We start from the raw sequence: 23378 nt of genomic DNA, 5'->3' as shown, positions 1-23378 counted from the left end.
AATGTCCTCTCTCTAATAAAACAAAATGTAGGGTGTCTCCACCTTGACTTTTGTCCACCTAAATTGGTGATTTTGAAGTGTGTGCGTCGGTAGGCGGAAAGATCAGAAAGGTATTTTGTCTGTGTTTTTGTTAACAGAATTCACTATGTGGAAATGGTCGGCGTCAACAACAAGCAACTTTTCACTTCACTATTTTGTTTGAACGTATGACTTCATGTGGCATTATTATTATTATATTTGAAGTGTTAATCTGTGGTGGGTATGAATTTCGGTGATCTGAGTTCTTCAGTCATTCAGTCCTTCTTATATCATCATTTATCAAATCTACCACAATTTTATCAGTTCCATAATCTTTTCGTCTTCTTAACAATAATCTCATCCAGTATCTTGACTTTTTGTCTTTCGCTTCTTTCACTCAAATGATTCGATTACAAATGAAATCGTAGGCCATTATAAAACATTTTCTAGAGAAGGCATGATGTTGGTGTAGTGAAAGAAAACGAGTTTGTTTTCAAAACTGAAACAAATTGTTTTTGTTCTTGAAAACGAACTAGTCGCAAGCGAGTCCGTTTGGTGGAAATCCGCCTTAAGAAAAACAACTTTTTTAATTTCAATGACCATTCAATGAACTTTTTGGAAGATTCATTCAATACTTACAATTAAGTTTTTTTTTTATTACAGGATTACTTTTGGGGACGTCTTCGCAAAAGGTAAAGTGGGACTACTGATAAAGGGTGATTCTTTGATACCTGAAAACTATGATATTCACTATGAACCATCTGAAACGTCGTTGAGTGTGAGTATGAGTCGAATAATTCAAGATGATCAATGCTCAATTGGAATTTTAGGTCAAGTATTACATTAGCCAGGAAAATGAAGTTGAAAACAAAGTAGTTAGACCAAATGGAGGTAGGTGGTTCAATCTTGTGTGATATATAATGACGTTAAGTTGTGAATTTTATTTTCTTGTATCAGATATATTTCATGCCAATTTATTTTTTTCAATATAAATTTATTTTGAAATATTTTTGGGTTATTTTTTTCGCTATGCACATGGAAAATTGCAAGTTATAAAAAATCAAGATGTAAAAAAGTATTTAGGATTTTGCCAATATTTCAGAAACTATAAAGAATCCCGGATAACTCCAGAAAAAAATTTCAAATTCATTATTTTCCGGAGTTACTTTGGGATGACATACAGAAGGGGCAATAGTACGGAAGATTTTTGAAAATTCAATTAGTTACACGTTACATTCTATAAAATACTACATGACAATTGAATAACGTTTCTATATAACTATTGGATATATTATATGAAACACTATTTTCATCAATGTTTTTTTATTAATAATTATATACATTTTTTTTCATATTTAAAATTTATTGATATAGTTCAGAGAAATTGAACAACGATAAAAATAAAATGAAAACAACAATGAAAATTAATTATCCATTCCCAATAGAATCGTTTATAGTGAATTGTATTAAATTGCAGTATTGCGTGATGACTGATTTTTAAATAACTACGCGAGAATGTATTAGATTTCATGAAAAATAATGTCTTATAATGGAATATCGAAACTTGAACATTTTTTTCCAATTAGAGGAGAGGAATTTTTACAAATACCTACTCAACAGAAATTGGATATTATTTTTATGATGAATATAAAAAAAATCTAAGGGAAACGGAGAATCGCCAAAATAAATATTATTATATGCAAAAAAGTGAATTATAAAATTCGATATTCCATCAATTGTTTTGATAATGGAATTGGAATGATAAGTGAAAGAATATTGAAATACTTTATTTGAAATTTCAGATGATGTTATTGGAAACACAATAAGAATGCAACTGAATACCATTCTCACAAATATGCTTCATAGACAATTAGCCGAAGCAGTGTCCCAGTTTTCTGTTACGGAGTTGATGAAAAACAAGGACGAAGACTTACGGTAAGTTTTTTGAATTCTATTTCATCTTTCCAATGAGATACGTTCTACAGTATGTTCTTAAAATAACACATCATCAGCAGGTCGATTTTTTATCCTTTTCAATTATTGACGTTATCACATATCTCTTTAAATGAAACAACTCCTATTTGTTCATTATTTCCAGGAGTTATTTCGAAATGGCAAACAGAATGGGAAACAGTATCAAATGTAAATTTCATTAGTCCGAACTAATTGTCTAATAATATATAAAATGATTTGGAATCCCTAAAAGAACCAATACAAATCAAACAGAATAACTGAAAGTAACAACTATATTAAGCAAAAAAAATCCTGGAATGAAATAGCAGTGAAATAAAATACAAGTAAAAAATAAAACAATTGAGCCAAAAATATAAAATTAAGAGATTCCAAGCCAAGTTACGTTTCGAATGGTAGTATCCACAATCGTCTTCGGGTGATAACTGGACTATTTCCTCCGAGAGATGATTATTTATGGGTCATTCGAGTACTTTCACTCGTCTTTCCGTTTCACCGGTTTAGCGGAAGATGACAGTTTCGCAGGAGTGGGCCATTTTTCGCTTGATTATAGGTTTTCATATGTTGCACATCTCTACGCCAGCTTGGCCGATTACATTATTGGACAACATGTATGCGGGCGGCTTCTTTGAATTTTCTTCCGAACCAGTGTTCCTCCCTTTGTATGATCTCAGCCTAAAACCACTCGATGTTATGTTGATGGGTCCAAATTTGCTCTGATATTCCTGATTTATTGGTTTCCTCTCGCTGTGTGTGTTCATTGTTCTTTCTCGAGACCTTCCTTCATATCGCAGAGCCCTAAAACACTGTCTAATAGAATAATGATGATTCCTCTTTTAGTCGATTGATGGTGGTTGAATTCGTGGGTCAGATATTGTTCCGTGTGAGTGGGTTTTCGGTATACAGATGTTTCCCACTTAGTGTAAGTTCTCTTCACCAATACGTCTAAGAATGGCAATTCGTTATGGACTTTCTTCTCCATTGTGAAAGTGATGAAAAGTCTTACGCTGTTGATGTGTTTCAGGAAGGCGTCTAGTTCAGTACTCCCATGGTTTCATATTATGAAGATGTCAACCAGTCTTGGGGTTTCTTGTGGGCTTCTTCAATGACCAGAGTTTCAAACCACTCCATATATATGGTGAAAGTGGCGATCCCATTGGCAGTCCCTCATCTTGTGTAAAGAATATGTCCTTCAGTTGAAAATACACATTTTTTATTTTTTCAGATGTACCTTTCTAATTTTCTAATGTTTTTCAAAATAGTAATATTAACAGGAAGAAACTAATTTTCGGTTAGTAATTTAATCAGAAACTTATTTGTTCTTGTAAAATTGAAACGATATTAATCGTGTGTAATGGTCAGGTCTAAGAAATGTACCTATCTGTTTTTTTATCTCTTTCGAGTGTGAAGTGAATGTTTCTATGATTATTCATGAATGTCATTAATTGGTTCAGCTGTCGTGTAGTTTCCCTGAAACAGGAGAGAATATCGTTTACATATCTGTACCAAAAATGGATGTTTTTACTCAGACCGGAATTTACTATAGTGTTCTCCAAGCTGTTCATAAATATGTCTGCTGAAAGTGGACTGAGTGGTGAGCTTATTGGTAAACCTGAATCCTGTTCATAATGATTTCCTATCACGTAGTAACGGCAACATCCATCAGCTTTTATTGAAATGTTACCCAGTACAAGAGATACTAATCTAACCTAACAAATATTAGAATTCCACATCTGCACATGTCAAATGAAGGTAGATATTGCTCTTTCATCCAACCAGCAAGAGTTAATTCATATTAATACAGAATATTTCACAATTTAACCTGAATGTCAATGCTTACTTATACTGAGCTCATCCTTTAATGATAGTTGAGTCCAGCCTAGCATCACTGATATTACCTAAGATATGTCTCGGTAATGGTGTTGCTTCTCTGATGTGATTTCATCGATTACTCGTATGTTGTTCAGAATCGTTTGAATCAGTAGTTGAATGTAAAAATCAGATCCATACATGAAATATTTTGGAAATGGAAAGCAATTGCCAGCAAGAGTTAGAAACAAAGAACAGTGAATTATAAAAAATCTGTACAAAATCTGTTTTTCCGTTAATCAGCTGTCGCCCTTATACGAACGACAACTCTCAAAAGTTGAGAAACTTGTGCGAGCTAAGGACTAACGAGGTCTTACCTTTTAACGTGCGAATATGTGTGAATCACTATGTAAATGTTCTTCATGTCAAGGCAACAAAACTTTTTCAGGTTTATAAATGTATTGGATGTCAAATATTCAAATAGCTTAGGATAAAATCAAAAACTATTTTTGAGTGATCTGAAACATCCAGATTGCGCCGCTACGTCACCGCTGAGTTGAAAATATCATTATTCAAATATCTCACTCATGAATATTTTTAACAATTTGATCTGGAAATGTTTCATGTATGCACACTCTCTACATTCGCTGTTCTCATTCAATTTTTATATCGCGAAATGTACTTCGATTCGTTGTGGCATAAATCAATCAAATATGTACCGATTTGTGCTGCCTTCGGTAGTTTGCATGAATGGGAAATGGAACATAACCTAGCTTAACATTGAGGAAGTCACTTGGGAATTTCCAAACCCTCGAATCGATCAGAAAGAATGTAAGTTTCAGTCATTTTTCATTCAATGAAATTATGAATTATAGTCAAGGAATGAAAATGATTTTATGATATAAATATATAAATGATGTAAAACATTTGAACATCATTGGCATATCTCCGAAACTGTCAACGTTATGATGATATAAAACCTCCTTTCTTCATTCTTTACGAAAGATGTATCTTGCATTTTTCTCTAGAATTATTGAAGTATTTGACGTGACTACATATGTAGAGTATTGAAGGTATTTTTCTAAATGTTTTCTTCAAAAGTTCTAATTTATGTTATTATGAAATAGCCTTTTAAAAACTATTCAGAGAAGATCGTATCCTTAAGTGTTTCTTGAATATTTAAAAATTTCCTTTCTGCATTCTCTAGAAAAGGAGTATCTTGAATTTATTATAGAATTATTGAAATATTCAATGTCACTTCATATGTAGAGTAATGAAAATGTTTTTCAAAACTCTACTCCGACAGTTCTTATTCGTAATATTACGATACAAAGTATTCAACGTGACTACATATGTAGAGTATTGGAAGCATTTTTCCAAATGTATTCTTCAAAAGTTCTAATTTATGTTATTATGAAATAACCTATTAAAAACTTAAGTGTCTCAAATATTTTAAAATTTTCTTTCTGCATTCTCAAGAAAATGTGTATCTTGAATTTATTATAGAATTATTGAAATATTCAACGTCACTTCAAAGTATTCAACGTGACTACATATGTAGAGTATTGAAGGCATTTTTTCAAATGTATTCTTCAAAAGTTCTAATTTATGTTATTATGAAATAACTTTTTTTAAAAACTGTTTAGTGAAAATCTTATCCTTAAGTGTCTCTTGAATATTTTAAAATTTCCTTTCTGCATTCTCTAGAAAAGGAGTATCTTGCATTTGTTATAGAATTATTGAAATATTCAACGTCACTTCATATGTAGAGTACTGAAAATGTTTTTCAAAACTCTTCTCCAATAGTTCTTATTCGTAATATTACGATACAACTTTTCGATTAGTTTTTCTTCATTTTTCTTTATCACCAGGGTGGCACATTGCGATTGTCTTTTTTCAAAAGTATACATTCAGTCGAAAAGTTAATGAGATCCAGGTTTTCATGAAAAAAATGTTCATGACAGTGACTTCAAGTTACAGTCATCGTTTAAAAAACAATTCGCTTGGACGTTTCTTCTTGAATCTAGAATCGCAAATCTTTACAGAAAACATTCGAAACATAATTGTCAAGTTTTTTCGCAATATCTTGAACATAATGTCATATTCCATTTTCATTGAACATATCCAAGCTATTTCTTTCAGTTCTCTTCTCGTTTCGTTGGGCTTTGTAATTGAAATTTTGGCGTTATCTTGATCATCTTGTTGAAATATGCTTTGTTAATTTAGACTCCTTTATGTGTCAGTTCTTCATTATTCTGGCCACTAACACACGGGACATCGTAAACACACTTCATAAACTATATCTCATGATGATTTGATCTCCACAAACTCTGTTTGAGAAATATATATCACAACATGTTTCGCTAATACAGTAGCTATGGATCTTCATCGAGTCAATCAGAAAAAAAAAGTAAACACACTTGTTTTATTATTGGTCTTCATTTGCCGGTTTCGTTTCACTTAATGAGGACCTCAGATGATTTCGAGTTCTGAAAATCACATAGACTTTGAATCGATTGGTATCACCTCTTCAGAAAAACCTGGGAAGAGATGTATTACATTCGAAGAAAGTTGCTACTGTGGTGTATGGCAATGTTGGAGTTGTTGAGAAAAAATTGTGATTGCTGTTTGGTTTTATGAGTTGTAAAGTAAAATAAAGTGAAGTGAGTTTGACTACGTTACACATACTCAAATATGTTTGTAGCATGTCATTTACAATCGAAATGAGTCATAAATATTGAAGATCACAAAGCTTAACCGACCTACATGAAAAAAGAAGAAGAGATAACACATAAATTATTGCCAAAATGAGGTTGTAGAAACATATTTTCCAAATATCCATTGACTGTTTTCACGGTTTTTTTCAAACGTAGATTGACTGAGAACTTAAAACTCAAGAGGACATCGTTCTGTTCGAACTGAATTGACATTTCGTGTGTTATAGTTATGTACATAAGAGTGTCTGATCGAGGAACTCGATTTTTTGTGAATTTCAATCAAAACTACAAATATGTATGATTTAGGTAATGGAGTCATCTTAAATTTCATGAAAGATATTCTCTATAATAAAAGTGACTGCCAGTTTTACCAATATATACCTTAGGACACGTTCCACATTTCAATTTATATACTCCTAATTTCTAGAATATGCATGTTTTATCTTTATTAGTTTTATCTGACTTTCCCAACGTATTACTTGTTCTATATGCAATTTCATTATCTCGTATCGTCAAAAATTAAGCCAATTTTTCTGTTGTTTGTTCAAAATACGTTGAAGCTCTATAATTATGATTTTGATTATCTAACTCATCAATACTTTTTTGGAAAGTATTCTGTTTATTGATTCAGCTTTGAACCCATTGTTTACTGCAATTTGCTTGATGATATTAGGTTCTTTATTGAAATTATCTATTGAAAGAGGAATATTGACTGATCTGTGAATCATACTATTATAAGCTGATACTTTGGGTTGATATGGATGGGTAGAATCGTAATGTTTAGTAATATCCGTATAGGACGGTTTGTGATAAATTGAAAAATCATGTTTGTTATTCACTCTAATATTTGTTAGGTCCAAATTCCAGGATTCAGGAGTATATAAATTGGAGTGTGGAACGTGTCCTGAGGTATATATTGGTCAAACTGGCAGAACATTTAGGACTCGAATCCAGGAACATCGTATGAGCAATGTAAATAAGGAAACAAATTAAACATATTCAAAAGCAATGTAAATAAGAAAAGAAATCAAACATATTCAAATCATCTCCTAGAAAAAATCATATCTTTAAAGAAGAGTTCGAAATTTTGCACATAGATAATAAAGGTTTGAAACTGAATCATTCGGAAACAATGGAAAATAAACTTCAAAATTCAAACATTCTTATGAATGGCCAACTGGATTTGAATAAATCACCATTATTGAACTTGTTTTCTTAAAAACCGAGGAAGTATTATTATTGATGTAGAAGTGAAGTAATATGTTTCAGGTTATCATAAATGAAGAGGTACCTCAGGTATATAAAAATTGTAGAGGTTTAGGTTATTTGATGGAGGTAGTCTTAATTGTAGTTACCTGTGTTGTATAAATATTAGCGTAAGAAGCAACTTGTAGTATTCAAATCACTGTTGAAGAAGCTACTATGTTAGCAAAACAAGTCGTGATATATTTCTCAATTAAAGTTTGTGGAGATCAAATCGTAAGGTATAGTTTATGAAATTAATACAATAAAACTATATTATTGTAGTTTGAAAATGTCCATATAGGACGAAACTGCAGAACGACAGTTTCAAATAAAAGTGGTAAAAATATAGAAAGTTTCATTATATCAGTTTGAAGATGTTCATAAAGGCCGAAACTGCAGTAACGATAGTCAAAAATAAATGTAGTAAAAGACATAGAAAGTTTCATTTTCCATCTCATGAATTATTCAACAAGAAAGATAGATCTTCAATCCATATTTTTTACGTACTTGAGAAAACATTCACCCCTCATACATTCTTTGAATATTATTGAATATTCAATATGGTTTCCTTCTGCAAATACATTTTTCTCAACTGTACCACAGAGTGAATGCTTTTTTTTAATCATTGATCCAGAATATTGTCACAGAAAAGGCATATATTGTCATGTTAAACTGAACACCGAATATTTTGAAATTTTTCTGATATTCAAATTTATTCGATTTTCGTAAACGAAATTGAGTTATCCGAGGCGTAAGTAAAGCTTTCTGAAAGCGGCACGGAAGTTATGAAAAGATGCAGCAACCGTATGTCGTGATTTAATGTATACCGACTTACTGCTAGGTTACTCTTATATTGGTTTAGGCAAGTATTGATTTTCTCAACTAATATCAATATCTTGATATTTGTACTATTTTTGAGTGGGTAATTGATTTTTTTTATGATTCCATTTCATGTTAACTGAAATCCGTTAAAACTTCCTGCTCCAAATGTTGGATTTATTTCAATTGGCGACAAAACTACCCAGTCAAGTGATATGTGGATGATTATTTCCGAATCAAGCCGGCAGTTCTTTTTTCAGTTCTTTCCTTACGTGAAACTGTAACTTCACTCAGTAAACAATACGGAGTAGGAATGCGAACGAAGCCATTTTCTTTTCTCTAACACAATAAAGCTTATCGCCCACTTGTCCGGCACAGCACCGCACGGCACGTCTCGTCAAAAATACGGATAGGATTGGAACAATGAAAATGAATGGACAACCGCCCACTAGCCCGGCACGGCACAGCCAAGAACATCTCTTGCCGGCCAGCGCTTGCCAGCATCAATTTGTCCAAACATGCCTGGGAAGTTTCTGTCTCTCTGTTTGGCTATTCCAACAGTTGACAGCACAGTGTCAGACGGTACTTATGAAAATGGACGAGAAGAAATTGACTTGCTTGTGAAGGCAGGCTTTAGAATATCCAGAAGTTCTGAAAATTTGCCTGGAGTCATTCGGAAATACTGGAAAAATGTCTCCTCTTTCCCTTCTCTAGATCTTTGAAAAGATGATGAAACTCTCCCAGATTTGCCATCTTTTGATCAATGGGATGGACCCACAACATTCTTTGTCGTGACTATTTTCTTCTACATTCAATAATGCAGCCACTATAATGACGACTTCTTCGTCAGAACTGCTAGTGATAGAAATGTTTCTGTCACCGCTCGATTTCAAGTGGAATTCTCTTGAAATTGGACAAAGTGGGCGATGCTATTACCCTTTGCCATCAGGCGAAGGACAGCGCCGTGCTGTGCTGAGCCGGACAAGCGACAAGCTTAAAGCTTGTCGCTTACTTGTCGCCTACTGATGTCAACGAGTAGTAGCATCGCCCACTTGTCTAGCTACAACCAGCATACTAAAGGTGCTGTTTGTTCTCAGGTATGTTTGGACAAGTTGATGCTGGTAAGCGCTGGCCGGCGACGCGGTCACTTGGACAGTCCGTCACAGCACGTACCGTAAATTGCTGGAATCCTTTCCGGCGACGAACGCTCTTAGCTGTCCCGTGCGGGGCTAGTGAGCGGTTGTCAATTCATTTTTATTGTTTCAATTCTATCAGTATTTCGACGGGACGGGCCGTGCTGTGCTGTGCCAGACAAGTGGGCGACAAGCTTTATTGTTTATGCATCGAGCGTAAATACAGTTCGCGATGCCGCCGTTTCAGAGTTGCCATACATGTTTTTTGCAGATTTGGCCAGATTTGTTTTGATGGTGAACATCAGTATTATCTATTTTGAATCAAACAAACCAAAGGTTTGCCTTAGCTCCTTATAATGCACTCATCAATTTGTAAATGCTTAGAAAGTGATATACAGCCAAGTATATCTAATCCTCTAGCATATTCCTTGATGTTATGATTGGTTATGTTGGCCTCAAAATAGTGTCCTCTCTAGCGGATCATGGCGATTCCTTCTTATGTGACGTTGATTATCATTTTGGGAAAAGATCACATAAACTGTGCCGGAGCAGGTCTTCAGTATTTTTCAGGTTTCTATTCTTGACACCTCATCAAATAAAGTAATCAGTTTTATAAAAGAGATGGATTTAATTGGTCATGTCCAAAGACTTCAATAAAAATATATGCTTGGAAAAGAAACTTCTACTTTTCTTTTCAATTGCAGATGTTTTCCATTTCATGAATATGCACTTATAAATTGAAAAAAAAAACTAATTGTATTGATGAGTTTTTTTAATATGGATTTCCATCAAGTATCGGTCAGTTCTATTCACTATTCACATTCTAAATTGAAGTAATATAAATCAATAGTCTCAATGTTCCCTTATTTTATATTCAGTGTCACCCCAATAGTTGATTACCCATTCGAATTTCATCATTAAACCCTTTGGATTGTACCTTGCAACCAGTTGCCAAAGAAGAAGTATTTTATTTCTTCCAGGTTTTCCACTCAATAGGATGCGAGAAATAACAAGAAGAACTGCAATCTATAGACATTTGTACCAGACGATCATGGATCCTTATTTTTCAATCAGCAGCAGGACTTCTCTGAAATCAATGGGGTGATCACTTACTCTCACAAAAAATGTCTGTTAGCAGTTATTGTTATTTCTAGTTTTCTGGTGGACATTTGCCAAATTCAGTTTTGTAGAAAAGTGGGGTGGTGTAAATATCCTGTTTGGAATATTCAAATGGTTTCTGTCCATCCATCCATTCTCCAGATATCACCAGAAGATGGCACAAATGCCGAAACGTCGTAAAAGTTATCCTTGTGAGGATCAGAAACACAGAGCACGGAATGAAACCAGAAAAACAACCCACCATACCCTATTCGTGACATTTATTTGTCACTGATATTGATGTAGATACTACACTAAAAACAAACATTTTATCAAGATATAAATCATGAAATTGTAAAACAACAATGAAAATTATTTGGCGCTCCGGGGCGACTTCATTGATTCCAATGGCCCATTTGCTTTTTCAGCTGCAGGAAAACCCGGAAAAACCTGCAGCACCACATCATCTGAAGATCTTGCCTGAAGACCTGCCAATGTCCTCTCTCATAAAACAAAATGTAGGATGTCTACATTTAGACTCGCATAAATCTCTTGAGGTTCATTAGTGGTAGATTCAGATACCTTTCGTTGAACTTTCTACATGTTCTGCTGACAATTATATCACACTGTCCGAAAATAATGAGCAAATTCGTAAGAACCTACAGAATTGAAGTTTTCTTCGATCCTCAAATTATTTGTTGAGGTATGAAATAATAAAAACTCCAAAATAATGAGGAACATATAAGTTGATGACTTTATTCGCGTAGTTATCTCATAAAAGACAGGCTGCTGTAATTATTTGCAATGAAACGTGCTTCGAAGTACACAATAATTTCTCTGAGGCCATTGAAATAGTCCAATGAAATGATTCCAGAATGTGGACGTTCAAGATACCATTTAACTGCAAAGTGAGGCACGAAAATCTCCAACCGGTAGTAGTTAGTTGAATCTCACGGTTAGAAGCTATTATTACTAAAGCTTTTATGAAATCACAGCCCTGAATATTAAGCTGCGGTCGACGAGGACGAAACTCTATAACGGAGCTTAAAAAAATAATCGTTGAAGCTCAAGGTTCATTCAGCAGGTTTCGAAAACAAGTAACATAATGATGCGGTCCCACAATATCTGGCAAACACTTGTTAAATGTAAAATTGCATCAACTGAATAAATAAATATATATTCATCTTATATAGTATGTAAAGTATATACCTAAATTCATTACTAGTTTGATGAAAAATTTTGTTAAGATGAACATCTTGAGACACGTGTGGAAAAAGAACTGATTTTTTATTAGTCGTAGATCAGTCTCCAGATCCACTCTCACCAGTACTCACCAGAAGAAACTGGTTTCATGTCCAATTTGATCACTTCATTTTAATTTTTATCAACTTCTCATTTCTTTACTTTCCGTTTTTTCACTTCAAGAGGAAGGTGTTTTTTCTGAAAATCAAGACCGATATTGAAAATATAAAATATATTACAATAAGCAGGTGAATAAACCGCAAACTTATATAAGTATATACAACTATTATTAAAAAAACTATAGTGGAACGGCAAGAAAGAGGGTGTACTCATTATACACATACATCGTTTAATGTGTATACCACTTGTATACCAAATTATGAGGCGAGGAGCAACGAACCAAACGGCGAGATAAAAATCTCCTGCAGAACTTTCGAATCAAGTGAATTGTATAATGACATATATTTTTCTTTCATTATGATATATGAAATTGAATATATTGATGAAAAACTCTCAACGATAACATATTCAATGAACATTGTACACACTCTAATACGGATCATGAAAATGACCGAATCTTATGCTCTTCGGATCACAGACAATATTTGATGAAGCTGCTTGATAAAACTCAAACAAGATGGAAAAAAATCTCCTAATGACTTTAAAGGCTTCATCTAGTACCTTTCTGTCATGTAGACACTCCAAACTTAAATGTCAACGATCTCCGGTTTGTCGAGGGAAATACAACTGTAGAACAGACGATTTGGGATGCAAACTCCTATGAGGCTGTTATTATTATGATCATTATTATTACCATTCATTTTAACCTTAGTTTCCGCTGATGAGATCCTATTCTCTGAAGCCCTGATACATTCTGGGGGCGCGCCACCTCCTTCAACCAACGACCGCTCCCCACACCGTGGGGTGAGTGATCATTAGGTCCGAGAAGCATGTGCCCTGAGCAAGCGCAGTGAGCCAAGAATGACAGCCGTCTGCATCTGTCCGGCTAAGATTTCTTTCTGCCTTAGTGCGGCAAGCCGGTATCATTTTGAGATTCGAGAGTAGAGAGGGCATCATTTCATCAATGACGCCAATAATCAGATCAACCATCTTTACAGAGTGGTCTGGATAGACTCTGCGAAGTTCGACGAGAAAATCTCGATATTTATCCCTTTTTCCCCCTCTTTTCGGTTGATATTCGTCTCGCCAGGAGCTGAAAACTCCACGACAAATGTCGTCTTGCTCTGCTGGTCGAGAAGGACTACATCAGGCTCATTAGCTTGTATTAGCGTGAGGGTGGGAAACGAATAGTGTCAATAAATTCGGCACCTCTCTTTTCCCACAACGAATTCAATATTCCCCGGAGCGTAGGGCAACACCGGTGTCTTGTCAATACCGTAAGAGTGCCATATATGATAATGAAGCACTCTCAGGGCTGTGTTATGTCGATGGATATAGACCGTGACCGCATATGCTGGACAGCAACTGCATTAGGGTTTTGGACGCTTCGTGGCAGGCCCTACGCCTTGTGTCAGGAACCTCTATACCCATCATGCGACTGCGGTAGACTAAGGTGTTGAATAAACTATCCTGGCAAGCCATGATGAACCCCTCAGTTTCCGACTTCAGCCCACTCGACCAGAGGAAAGCGAAAGTCAGCCGCTTTGATGAGCCAAGGTTTCCAATGTTATTGAAGAAAACCCCATGTATTTGCGTATCCTTGTGTTTTCGCAGAAAGAGGTGATCTCTGCGGCTTTAATATGAGCTTTCTGTTGAACGGGTTTCAACTCTGTGACAGTGTTGTGACCACCTTGTTCAGTGTCGAAAACTAAACTGAGTTCATCAGCTGCTCGTGCAGCTGCCCTAAAGAGAAATGCTTCAATCCCTGATATCTCATGGCCGCGGACCATGCAGAGAAGGGGATCCGAACTCCTGACGACTTTACAGGCTACATTCAGTACCATTCTGTTATTATTATCATTGTTTGTAACTGATTCATATCATGAGACATCAGCCCAACAAGTTCGAGCATGCCAACTTATTCCGGAGTAAAATAACTTAGCTTCCAAACGATATCACCATTGATGATTTACTTCATGAGAATGCAAACCAACGTTTGCAATAATGGATAGAACTAGAAGGGAATGAATGAAGTTGATGCTATTGCATTTGTACCGCCCCAATTCCTTACATGTCATTGAAGTGATGAAACAATCTCAGAAAAAGTTTCTTTGAGTCAACATAACTAACTCTCCATGAGAACTTACATACGAAACTGTATTTTCCCGGCATCAGAGAGGCGGCAAACTTTTGAGTTTGATGTCTATAAATAACAGAACACGAGGTTATGAGTAGTGTGGTTCGTGAAAGCAAGCATTTCATTTTATGTAATTAAGACAATTTATAGATGTGTTTTCGAAATAAGGAATCCAGAAGAGATTGCTGTTTCATAAATTTTAGCCATATTTCGAGAGGCAGCTACACTTGGTTGACTTATCCCTACAGCCGAAAACAACGTACTTGAACAAATTGTGATGGAAATAAGTATTCATCAATGTTTGTGAAGTTATTCAGTGTGTGACAATTCATATTCTCACAGACCCAATAAGATTCAAGATGCTTTTAACAAATGCATATTGTGAATTGATATTAATTCGTTGTTAGATAATTAACTTTTACCAGATGTGACTGTCAACATTTATATTTTATGCTTTCATTCTATTTATTACTTAGAGTTGGTAGTTTGTGTACCATTTTAGTATGTACTGAGTTATATTTTATTTATGTAAATATTTTATACTTATCTACTATCTGACCTAGCGAACTTCATACCGCCTTAGTTGCGTTAAATTATTAGCTGAGAAGTTTTTATTTTTTCATACTATGTTTTTGAAGTTTGAAGTCGGGCCATACTAACATGACCAATTTTGCCAAGTAATTTTTATGTTTACCAGTGAATTTTGTATCAGTTATTGAATATTACTGGAGTTCAATCCCAATATCAAACCGTTATTTTCAACACCTCAACAGGTGTTTCAATCACCAAGTGATCATCTTCAAGCGGAAGAATAATCTTCCTTTTGAAGACTTTTCTTTCTCTTTCCATGATTATTCTGTTATTTCGGGCGATGACAAAGTCAAAAATCATGAAAATCGATTCAGTTTTTTTTCAGAATGTTGTTTTCCAGTTTTTACCAAAAACATGCTCTTTTGATTATATATAGGCTAATCGTTGCTTTCTAGAAATTCCTCGAACAGTTTCAAACATTAGAGAGTATTAGAGAAGATTTCACAACAATATGTAGTGAATTTTTTTGTTATATTTCAAAGGGATTAAGCAGCATTTTCGAAGAAAATTCGCATCGGTTTTACCATCTTGAGAACGATAGTCCTCCATATCCTGTACAACGTGTAATCAGGAAGATGCCGGATGTGACGTCTTGTGGCTCATGCTTACCAACCTTAGGGTACTAACAACCACACATAGGTATTGGTTGGCATGCACTTATTTTATTGCGAATCAGAAGAGTCGCTCAGAGTCCTACTTTTGTTTATGTAGCTAGGTAGGTAGATAGGTCTAAAGTGAGTGGGTCTGTTTGACCCTCCATCGCAACCCTCCATCGCAAGTGTTTATTGTGGTTCACGCCTATTCACACTCGGCCAAATAAACCCAGCTTTTTAACGAAGCCGATTAATTTGTATGGTGAGTGGTCTTTCAGGTCAGATGGTGAGAGTACGGATCTGTCGAACTCAAACAAACTGATTCTGTCCCCAGCGGGGCAGGCACAAAGTATATGCTCTGCAGTTTCATCATTTTCTAGACAGAGGCGACATACACTCTCTTCCGGCAGTCCAAGTCTCTGCATGTGATGATTCAAATGACCTGTAGTGACTGTAGTGACCTGTAAGAAGGCCTGTTAGACATCGTAGTTCATCATTACTGTAGTCCAACAACTGTTTGGAATAAAGCTTCGAAGGGTGAATAAACGTCTTGGAGTGAGCCGATCCTGAAAGATTCTGCCCGTAGTCCATAACTCTTCTTGCCATCCAGGTGTTAAGTGTTTGTTTGGCAAAGCCCAAAGCGATGCAAATGACAGGTTCGGGTCCAATGAAGCCGCTTGCAGCACCCTCCTTTGCAAGAGAGTCAGCAGCTCCATTGCCTTCCAGGCCAGTATGGCCAGGAATCCAGACCAGAGACAATCTGTTTAGTCTTCCTATCGAGGAGAGTCTTTTTTGGCAGTTTGCTACCTATTTAGACGTTGCTCGGTGGGAGCCAAGAGCTTCCATCACCGCTTGACTGTCCGAGAATATTTTTATTGACTTGTGAGTGAGGTTGGATTTATCCAATCTCTCCGCACACAATTCAATAGCGTAAATTTCCGCTTGAAATACAGTTGCATAAGTTCGTAGGCAGGTAAATAACTCTGTCCTGGGTCTGCGACTGAAAACACCTGTACCAGAACCGGAAGGAGTTTTTGATCCATATGTGAACCAACAACTATCTGCTCGTAATACTTCCTTCTCTCACAGGATCCAATCCTCTCTACTCGGGAATAATAGTTTCTGAGGCAGTTCGTAGTTGACAGTTGGAGGCATAAAGTCAGAGGTCATTTCCAGAATGCTGTGACTTCCAATGTCAACCAACAGTCTGTTGCACTCTGCATTGAATTGATTTGTGCAATGGGCAATGTGCACAAGGCTGTATGCAGTCCATCTAGCCTCTCTTTCCAGAAAAATGTGGAGAAGAGGTGGATCTAGAAGGATCTCCATGGCCGCTGATGGTGTGGTACTGATGGCACCACTGATAGCCAGACAAGCCTGTCTTTGTAAGCCAGAGGGCTTCGCTTGGGCCGTTTTCTGTAAAGCCTTCGGCCATCAAGCAATCGCACCATACGTGATCATTGGTCTGACAATCATCACATAAATCCAATGGATTTGTTTGGGACCTAAACCCCAAGTTTTACCACGAATCCTTCGACATGTCCATAGAGACCGTCTGGCTTTGTGTAAAACTTTTTCCAAGTGAGCGTTCTAGGTGAGTCTTTTATCAAGGACAATGCCAAGATATTTCACCTCCGTTCCAAATGGAATGACCACACCATTGAGGGAAAGTGGCGTTACATCGTCCAATTTCCTTCTCTTGGTGAAGGGGATTAAGACAGTTTTGCTGGGGTTGACAGACATCGGTTTTACCATCTTGAGAACGATAGTCCTCCATACCCTGTACAACGTGTAATCAGGAAGATGCCGGATGTGACGCCTTGTGGCTCATGCTTATCAACTTTCGGGTACTAACACCCCCACAGAGGTATTGTAGGTTGATTGGCATGAACTTATCTCATTGCGAATCAGAGGAGTCGCTCAAAGAGTCCTACTTTTGTTTATGTATGTGTTCCATTGACTTTCCACGAGTATGGCGAGTAAATTGATATTGATTGTACACATTCATGTGTACAAGGATGTAAGGCTCAATATTCTGAAAGGTCGCCTTGTATCTTAGAGGCTTCGTTGGTGATACCTGATACCATTATTCCTTTGGAACGAGTCGCATAACACCACTGGATTGAACCCACTCTTCAGTTGCCTCTCACAACAGGTAAGATTTACCGGGGACTTTTTCTAACCCCCGGTGCTGTAAGGATTAACAGGTCTACTTATTATTTCCAGGTACGACGGTAGTTATCGTATGAGGAGACTCGGTTTATCGGAAGTCAATACATGTCATATTTGTTTGGAGAAAATTAATGAAACAGCTGAGTACATGTTTGAAAGTGGTTGACGATGTTTCATGGTGAATTTTACCAATATGATTCGAAATTTCTGAAAAAACAAATAAAAATCAAAATGAATAGCAAAAAACAGCAGTTACATTAAGAAATAAAACATGAATTGATATTACAAAACAACGAAAATGAACAAAAAATCAAAAATTGAACAATTGAAAACAAATTGACAAAAAATTTGAAAAATTAAAAAAGATTTCATATCAAATTACTTCTCGAAATTTCGATTGTTGGTATCCACAATCGTCTTCTAGTGATGACTATTTATAGGTCATTGGAACGCTTTCACTCATCTCCTCTTTTCTTTTTTCGCTTCATCAATTTGGCGGGAGTTGACCTGTAATCGCTTGATTACAGGTTTCTATATGTTGCGTATCTCTACGCTAGTTTGGTTGAATGCGTCTTTGGACAATATATATATGCAGCTTCTTTGAAGTTACTCTTGAAATGATGTTTCTTTTCGTGGATGATCTCAGCTTGGGATTACTTGATATTATGTTGTTGCTCTGCTATTCCCGGTTTGCTGGTTTCTCCTCGCTATGTGTTTGTACTCGGCAATGCGGACTTTCAGTGTCCTCTTGATTTCACCGATATAGAATATGCCGTACTCACAGAGTATCCGGTAAATGCAATTCTTGGAATTGCAGTCCGCGTTTGGTGGCCTGGTTTTCGTGAGGCTGCTGCGGATAGTATTTCCGAATCTGAATTTGGTCCTATTGTTGTATTTGGACCCAATTCTTTCGACATATCTCTGACTTAGAAAAGGGCAAGCACTGGGTTGTGACGACTTATCTGCCTCGTGAGGCTCTTGCTGTCTTCAGCTAAAATCTGTTTCCCCATCACTTTGGAGTAACCATTTCATTGAAGTTCCTTGTCGAGACCTTCGTTCATATTACAGAGCCCGAACGCATGATCCACTAGAAACTTGAGTCTTGATACTCCCTCTTTTGCTAGATTGATTGTGATTGAATTCCTGATTCAGATACTCTCCCGTGTGGCTGAGTTTTCGGTATACAGATGTTTCTTACATAGTGTTGGTCTTCTTCACGAATACGTCAAAGAATGACAATTCGTTGTGGACTTTCTTCTCTATTGTGAAGGTGGTGGAAGGTTCTACGCTATCAATGTGCTTCAGAAAAATGTTTGGTTCTTTATTCCCATGGTTCTACATTATGAAAGTGTCGTCAACGTATCTCAACCAGAGCCAGAGCTTCTTGTGGGCTTCTTCAATGGTCAGTGTTTCAAATCACTCTATTTATGTTTGGCAGTCCCTCATCTTGCGTAAAGATTTCTGAAGAACATCTTCGATTTTGTGTTCGTAGAGATCGGTAGCTCTCGCTAAACGGGTGAAGCAGAAATAGGAAAGAGAAGATAGGTGAAAGCGTTCGAATGAGTAAATAGTCACTCTCGGAGGATTAGTCCAGTCATCACCCGAAGACGATTGTGAATACTAACAATCGAAACGTCGTGAAGTAACTTGGTTTGGAATCTTTTTCAATTTCTTAAATTTCAATGTATTGTAATTTCATTTTACGTTTTATTGCTTCTATTTTGTGTGTAAAAATAAGTAAACAAAAAAAACTATATCATTTCATGGAATGTTCAACTTTGTTATAAGATTTTGTTTTCAACTTTCATGTATTATAATTTGCATTTCACCGATGGTATTACAACGAGTTGCTGGGAAATGGATCTATAAAGTAGAATTTTCGTTTGTCGATTAATTGCCAGAATACAAATAGCCAATATTGTGTAGTGGAAGGACTCGTGTCCTTGTTCCAAATTGAAAAGTATCGGTGGATAGATGAGAATGTTCACTGAAGAGCACTTCATTCAACAAGCACACGAACAATGAATATGAAATCGGGGAGGATCGAACAAGATCAGGAACATCAAAGGTAATCGAGGAAGTAGAATTTTGCAGTGAATTGAAAATAATTTCAGCTGAAGGAATATATTTATATTCACAGTGTGATGGAGTATTTTGATTGAAATTACTCTCTGAATACAAAATTGAAATGTAAATAAAATCAGGTAAATAATTATATTAAAAATATTTCATCAATTCAGAAGCAGTGTAACCTATTGATGAAATGGAGTGAACTGTCTGTGTGACTGCTAGTGGTACCATAACAAATTTTGATTTATGTTAATATTTATTCATTTATTCAACGGGTAACCCCCCAAATTGATCATAAACTGTCTTTATTTTTGCCTTCAATAGAGGAATGCAAAACATCAAGTACAGAAAAACGCATACCATCGATATCATGAACAGGACCGTACTTACTGTATATATGACATTCCCCTTGTTAAACAAACTCCCCTATACGAAATATAACGAACAAAATATAACCTGTAATACCGAAACTAATATAACTATAGATATGTGAAGAGCTGGCTGTAATATTAAATGAACGTAATGAATATATACAAGCAATAATAAATAAAGTAACATAAATACACGGGAACAGGTAATACGTTAATACCCTAGCTGTTATAATGCAGCCTACGAGGAATTTTCACTTCCCTACCACTTCTTGTAGTGGTGGGTACAAACACAATCTCTTGATTGCTTTCATTCGTATCTTGCATTTGCTCTTTAGAGATTGAATCATCATTATTAGATTCACTTGAAATTTCAGTATCATTGGAATCCTCAACTGCATCCAAATCATTGGAATCCTCAACTGCATCCAAATCATTAACCGATACCCAAAAAAATTATACACAGATTGAAAAAGAATTATATGCACTGCTATTCGCTTGTGAACGGTTTCATCAATTTATTTTTGGAAAAACCATAACAATGGAAACTGTTGGTACAAATTTTCAATAAACCGCTATATAATTGCCCACCCCGTCTTCAACGAATGTTCATGAGACTGCAGATATATGATATTAAACTTATTTATAAACCAGGTAGAAACCTTTTTTTTGCTGATACGTTGTCACGAGCCTACATAATGGGCGAATCTCCCAAATCTGATATTGATGATGAGATTGATTATCAGATTTATTTACTCAGGTTTAATTTGAATGCTACAAATGAAAAAATCGCACAGATCAAAAAACATACATTAACCGATCCGGAATTACGTATTGTAATGAAATATGTTCACAATGGTTGGCCAAAAACAATAAAAAAAACTGATCCACTTGTAAAAAGGTATTACAAATTCAAAGATGAGATTACTGAAGCAAATGGACTATTATATAAAGGTAATAAACTCATAATACCAAACCAAATGTATAAGGAAATTCTAAATAAAATTCATTATGGCCACTTTGGAATTACTAGATGTAAAAATAGAGCTAGGGAATGTTTTTTCTGGCCAAATATGTCTAAAGAAATTGAGGACTTAGTTTCTAATTGTATCACATGTAAGGTCTTTCAAAGAAATAATATTAAAAAAAAACCAATGATAGGTCATGAGGTTCCTGAACGTCCCTGGGAAAAAGTAGCGTGCGACTTATTTTTTTTGGACAACGAAACATACTCACTAGTAGTAGATTATTTCTCTAAATACATTGAAATAGCAAAACTTGTAGATTCTACCTCATCTAAAGGAGTAATAACGCATTTGAAATCCATATTCGCGCGCCACGGCATTCCAAATATATTAGTCAGCGACGGGGGACCACAATTCTCTAGTTTATATTTCAAACAATTTTCAAAGGCATGGCAGTTCACTCATATCACGTCCAGCCCTAGGTATCCCCAATCAAATGGGCTAGTCGAACGACATGTGGCCACATTGAAAAATATGCTGCGTAAAGCTAAATACGAAAATAGAGATATATATTTAACTTTATTAATTTATAGAAACACTCCAATTGAAAGTAATTTGGAGTCTCCTGCAAAAATTCTGATGTCCAGGCAACTCAGAGGTATACTACCGGTTGAAACCACCTGTCTCAGGCCAGCCAAAAGTAACTTTGCAGAAATAAAACAAACTCTGAAAAGACGGCAAAATCAAAAGAAGCAATTTTACAATAGAAAAACTGAACCTAATGGACATAGTCTCAAAAATAACGAAACTGTTTTAGTTAAGAGGAGACTAGAGGACAAAAAATGGGAAAAAGGTGTTATAGTTTCTAAATCAGAAATTAGACCACGATCTTACAATGTTATGTTTGATAATGGTAGTTTATTGTCTAGAAATGATCAATACATCAACAGATATCCTGTTCGCAGCGCCATGTAATGTTTATTAAAACGCCATTGATCATAAACTGTCTTTATTTTTGCCTTCAATAGAGGAATGCAAAACATCAAGTACAGAAAAACGCATACCATCGATATCATGAACAGGACCGTACTTACTGTATATATGACACATACAATATATTAACCTTAGAAATTTAACTCTCCTAGTATCTATATGTCTAATAAATCAACCTGCATAGAGAAAATTGAAACAAAATTGTGATAAAAAAAATAGTCTTATAAATCTATACCACGTAGAGTATATCAAAGAGTGCTCTGAGAGATGTGAAAAAAAATCAATATGGGTCCCATAGGCATTCGATAGAATTCTGGACAAAGTAGAATGTTTCCATAATTTCACCGATGAAAGTCGAGACTGAAAGTTTGGGTGTTACGTGTCCTCCTCGGGGGAACATGCAGATTGACTCAACAGAGAAGAGTTGGGCATTTAATTTCGTCGTTTAACAATTCATGTAGGAATATTATGTCTGCATGTGCCCGTCTCGTACTGAGTTTGAGCAATCCAATAGTAGAACGAATTTCAAACAGCGAATGACTTCTAGCTGGCATGTTCATTTCGTAGGCAACATATCTAAGAAATGTATTCTGAACTTTCTCAGTATCATAAATGTGCTTGAAGAAAGTTGAAGACCAGATACAAATGGAATACTCAATCACTGATGTAACCAATGCAAAGTATAGTATTTCAATGGAAAAAATGTTTATTACTGGAGTTTCTTTCCCAAGACCAAATCGTTATTTTTAACACCTCGACACGTGTTTCGATCACCAAGTGATCATCTTCAAAAGGAAGATTAAACTAGAAAATAACGCGAAGCTAACGCTATTTATGCTATATAGGTATGTCATACAGGTAAACCATACAGGCGTACCACCCATACAGGTATACCACCCTAAATTGATTTTACAAGTTTTCCTTATCTATTATTTTACAATATATTTTTTAATGTTATATCTGTATATAAAACAATTTTCAGCTATATAAAAATTAATTTCACAATATTGCCTATCTAAATTTATTTTTGCAATGTGTCCTTATGTAGTAATCAGTAAACCCAACAATATTATTTTAACAAGTTATATAGTATGCTATTTGGTATAGGTCCGTCATCGTTATTCATAATATTATCGTGTTTACTTATTTACATACTCTCATAGGCGTCTAGTTGCCTGCTGTTGTTAACTTGTCTAACTAATCTTAATGAACTGAAGTCTATGGAATGGTTTTGTTGCAAAATATGATGGATGACTGCTGATTTTTCAGGTCTTCCATATTTTAAGTGTGCTATGTGTTCCTTATATCTTACTTTAA

General features: G+C 35.5%; 2 protein-coding genes across 6 annotated transcripts in view; one reads left to right on the top strand and one right to left on the bottom strand.

Annotated features, from left to right (window-relative positions):
* The window catches only part of LOC111507286 (uncharacterized), a 495004-nt gene that overhangs the window by 189077 nt on the left and 282549 nt on the right, over positions 1–23378 (bottom strand). The window lies entirely within an intron of this gene.
* Positions 1–23378, top strand: part of LOC111510262 (uncharacterized) — a 261734-nt gene that overhangs the window by 210109 nt on the left and 28247 nt on the right. For all 5 annotated transcript variants that reach the window (XM_074180063.1, XM_074180062.1, XM_074180061.1 and 2 more), the window contains 3 exons: positions 682–796; positions 849–909; positions 1821–1953. In XM_074180063.1, the coding sequence (XP_074036164.1) occupies positions 682–796; positions 849–909; positions 1821–1953 (309 nt within the window). The remainder of the gene's footprint in view (positions 1–681; positions 797–848; positions 910–1820; positions 1954–23378) is intronic.

Source organism: Leptinotarsa decemlineata, unplaced genomic scaffold (assembly GCF_025532065.1).
Source record: "Leptinotarsa decemlineata unplaced genomic scaffold, Ldec_3_MD MMD2_tig00026282_RagTag_RagTag, whole genome shotgun sequence".
Taxonomy (NCBI): Eukaryota; Metazoa; Arthropoda; class Insecta; order Coleoptera; family Chrysomelidae; genus Leptinotarsa; species Leptinotarsa decemlineata.
The sequence above is the reverse complement of the archived record's forward strand: the minus strand, read 5'-3'. Positions and strand labels throughout refer to the sequence as shown.